This window comes from Olea europaea, unplaced genomic scaffold (genome assembly GCF_002742605.1).
Source record: "Olea europaea var. sylvestris unplaced genomic scaffold, O_europaea_v1 scaffold12850, whole genome shotgun sequence".
NCBI lineage: Eukaryota > Viridiplantae > Streptophyta > Magnoliopsida > Lamiales > Oleaceae > Olea > Olea europaea.
Window position 1 is genome coordinate 1 of NW_019230306.1, and position 3186 is coordinate 3186.

General features: G+C 37.3%; 1 protein-coding gene across 1 annotated transcript; it reads right to left on the reverse strand.

Annotated features, from left to right (window-relative positions):
• Window positions 1-15: 15 nt before the first annotated feature.
• Window positions 16-781, reverse strand: LOC111374746 (the record flags this gene model as incomplete). Its single annotated transcript, XM_022997483.1, has 1 exon — window positions 16-781. A coding segment is annotated over exon 1 (766 nt), but the record flags the coding sequence as incomplete, so codon positions are not given.
• Between the last annotated feature and the right edge of the window lie 2405 nt (window positions 782-3186).

Sequence of the window (3186 nt, forward strand, 5' to 3'; positions counted from 1 at the left end):
GTCCTATCTTTTTACAATGAGGACATGGTGGATACTTCTTTCTTTCAACAGGATTCTTGCTGCATTCAGCACCCTTCTTCTCAGTAAATGGTTTCTTCATCCCATAACTAGTTTGTGCTTTGTATTTTCCTTTAGCAACCAAGGCTCCCTCGACTTGTTCTTCTTGTCTGATCAATCTTCTTTGCTCTGTGGCTTGAAGAGCATTGACAAGCTCAGACAAAGACATACTAGCCAGGTCCCTCGAATCTTCGAGTGAGGAGATCTTAGCTTCAAATTTTTCGGGCAAGCTGATCAAGACCTTCTCTACTACTCTCCTGTCTGGCAAGTCATCACTTAGCAACCTAATTTGGTTAACTATCTTCATCAGTCTATCAGTAAATTCTTTGACAATTTCTGATTCCTTCATCTTCAGAGTTTCAAACTCCCTTCTTAGGTTCAGCACTTGCATCTGTCTTGTCCTTTCATTGCCTCGAAATTCCTCCCTTAGCCTATCCCAGGCTTCTTTTGCAGATTCACAAGTTATAATCCTTGTGAAAATGGCATCCGAGACAGCAGATTGTATACAAGAAAGAGCCTTAAATTTCTTAGCAATCTCCTCACTCTGTTGCTTCAGCTGTGCAATTGTGGGATTTGCTCTAAGTGGTGGAGGTTCAGTTCCATTTTCTGTGATTTCCCATAAATCATAAGCTCTCAAATATGCTTTCATCTTTGCAGCCCAGAAATCATAGTTTTCTCCAGTAAATATTGAAGGCAGAGGAGCTGTGAAACCACCAGAGGCCATTACTCACACTCACCAGTTTATATGTGGTTATTTTCTGATTTTCTCACCTGTGTCTGCCCTTCCTTTCTTCGTGTTCTAAGGCCAAAGTGGCTCTGATACCACTGATGGAATAATGTCAACAAAGTGGAAGAGAAAGACTTGTATTTAGGATGAAAAATAACCAGCTACAGCACAGTTCGACTGGTTCCAAACATATATATATTACAATAGTTTTCTACCATGTTTCTAGTCAACAACTACCACCTAACAACACCTTACTTGTTGACTGAAATCACCATACTCTGATGGACATTTTAATACACAAAAATAACCATACTATGTACTGATTTAATACATATAATTAATACAAAATATGACAGCAAAAGTGGCACACAATCATCAACAGCCACTCCTCCATTTTTACTGCTTCTTCATAATTTGTAAGATCTGTGACAAATAAGGCAAATGCACCAGATTCATAGATTTCTTTCAAAGATTTTAATTTCCTTGGAGATGTCTCATCAGATGACTCATTCAAGGAAGATGGGCTACTGTCTATTGAATTTGTGGTAGATGAACTTGGTGAATTTGCTAGGCTGCTACTACTTGAAGTTGAGGGAGAGGAATTTGTTGAGTTTGCTAGTATTGGGTTCACCATTTCATTCAATGAGGTTTCAAGTTGAACTCTATTACTTTGCCACTAAGAGGATTGTATAACCTATATGCTTTGGATTCAAGACAATAACTAATGAAAATGCATTTTCAAATTTTTCATCTAGTTTATAGAGATTTTGAGAATTTACTAAAGCATAAACAATACAACCAAAAATTCTTAAATGGCTTACCATGGGTTTTGTACCTCTCCAAGCTTCATATGGTGTTTGATTCAAGACAACCTTTGTAGGAGAAATATTTAGTAGGTACACTGAGGTGGTAATTGCTTCTGCCCCATATTGATTTGGAAGTCCCTTGCCTTTTAGTAAACTTCTTGCTATTTCAACCACGGTACGATTCTTGCGTTCAACCACTCCATTTTGCTCTGATGTGTAAAGTGCTGTTAATTCCCTGTGAATTCCATTTTCTTCACAAAAGTGGTTAAATTCATTAGACAATAACTCACCACCTCTATCTGTACGAAGAGCTTTTATGCAGGACCCACTTCGCTTCTCTACTAAAGCCTTGAATTTCTTAAAATTCTCAAAAGTTTTTGGTTTGTACTTTAAAAAATACACCCAGCTCATGCGATTGAAATCATCAATAAAAAGTAGAAAATAATGGCTTCCTCCCAATGATTCTGTGTTCATAGGCCCACACAAATTAGCATGAATTAATTCAAGACAAGTAGAAGCCCTCCAAGCCTTTCCAATGGGAAATGGTTTTCCATAAATGCATCTTTCACATAACTCAAAAGAATCAATTTTTGGTAATCCAAGAACCATACATTTTTGACCCAGCAATTTTAGCCCCCTGACATTAAGATGTCCATACCGCAAGTGCCACAATTTGGAGTTATTTTGTTCACCAGCAACAAGAGGAAAATTTTCCACATTTGAGGCTTCAAGTGGAAACTTTCTATTTTTGGTCATGTGAACATTAACCATTGTTTGTCCTGATTGTTTATCTTTAATAACACATGCTCCATATAAAATTGAATATCCACTAGCCATTAATCGCCCAACACTTAATAAATTATGTGCCAAACTAGGAACAAATTGAACGTTATGAAGAAGTTTTACTTACCATGGTTAGTTTTGATTGCTACTATGCCATTTCCTTGAACCTGAATTTCTTTATTATCACCAAGCTTGACATTCATTTTTTGGGTCTCATCAAGCTCTTTAAATAACGCCTTCATCCTTGACATATGATTGGAGCAGCCACTGTCTACAAACCATACATCACCTAGAACTTCATTAGTGTCATAATGGGCCATGAATAATTTACTTTCTTCCGCAATTTCTTCTGCATAATTCACTTGTTTCTCCTTGTACCTGCAATCTGCTTTTACATGCTCTAACTTCTTGTAATGATGACATTGGATGCCACTTTTGTAGCCACTTTGCTCATTGGTGAAATGCCTTTGTTCAAAACCTCTGCCTCTACCTCGACCACGACTTCTTCCACGAAATACACCTCTGCCACGTCCTCTTCCTGCCGTTTTATCAAATTCTCTTGAATCGAATGCCTCTCCCTTCACTTGAAATGACTTATCTTCATGTTTTTCAACTAACCTATTTAGCCTTGCCTCATGAGCTTACAAAGAACCCATCAATTCATCAAATGAAAAGTTTGACATGTCTTTGGACTCTTCAATTGTAGCCACAACATGATCAAACTTAGGAATTAAACTCCTTAACACTTTTTCAACTACAGTTTGATCAGTTATTTTGTCTCCATATGACCTCATTTTACTTATAATTGCCACC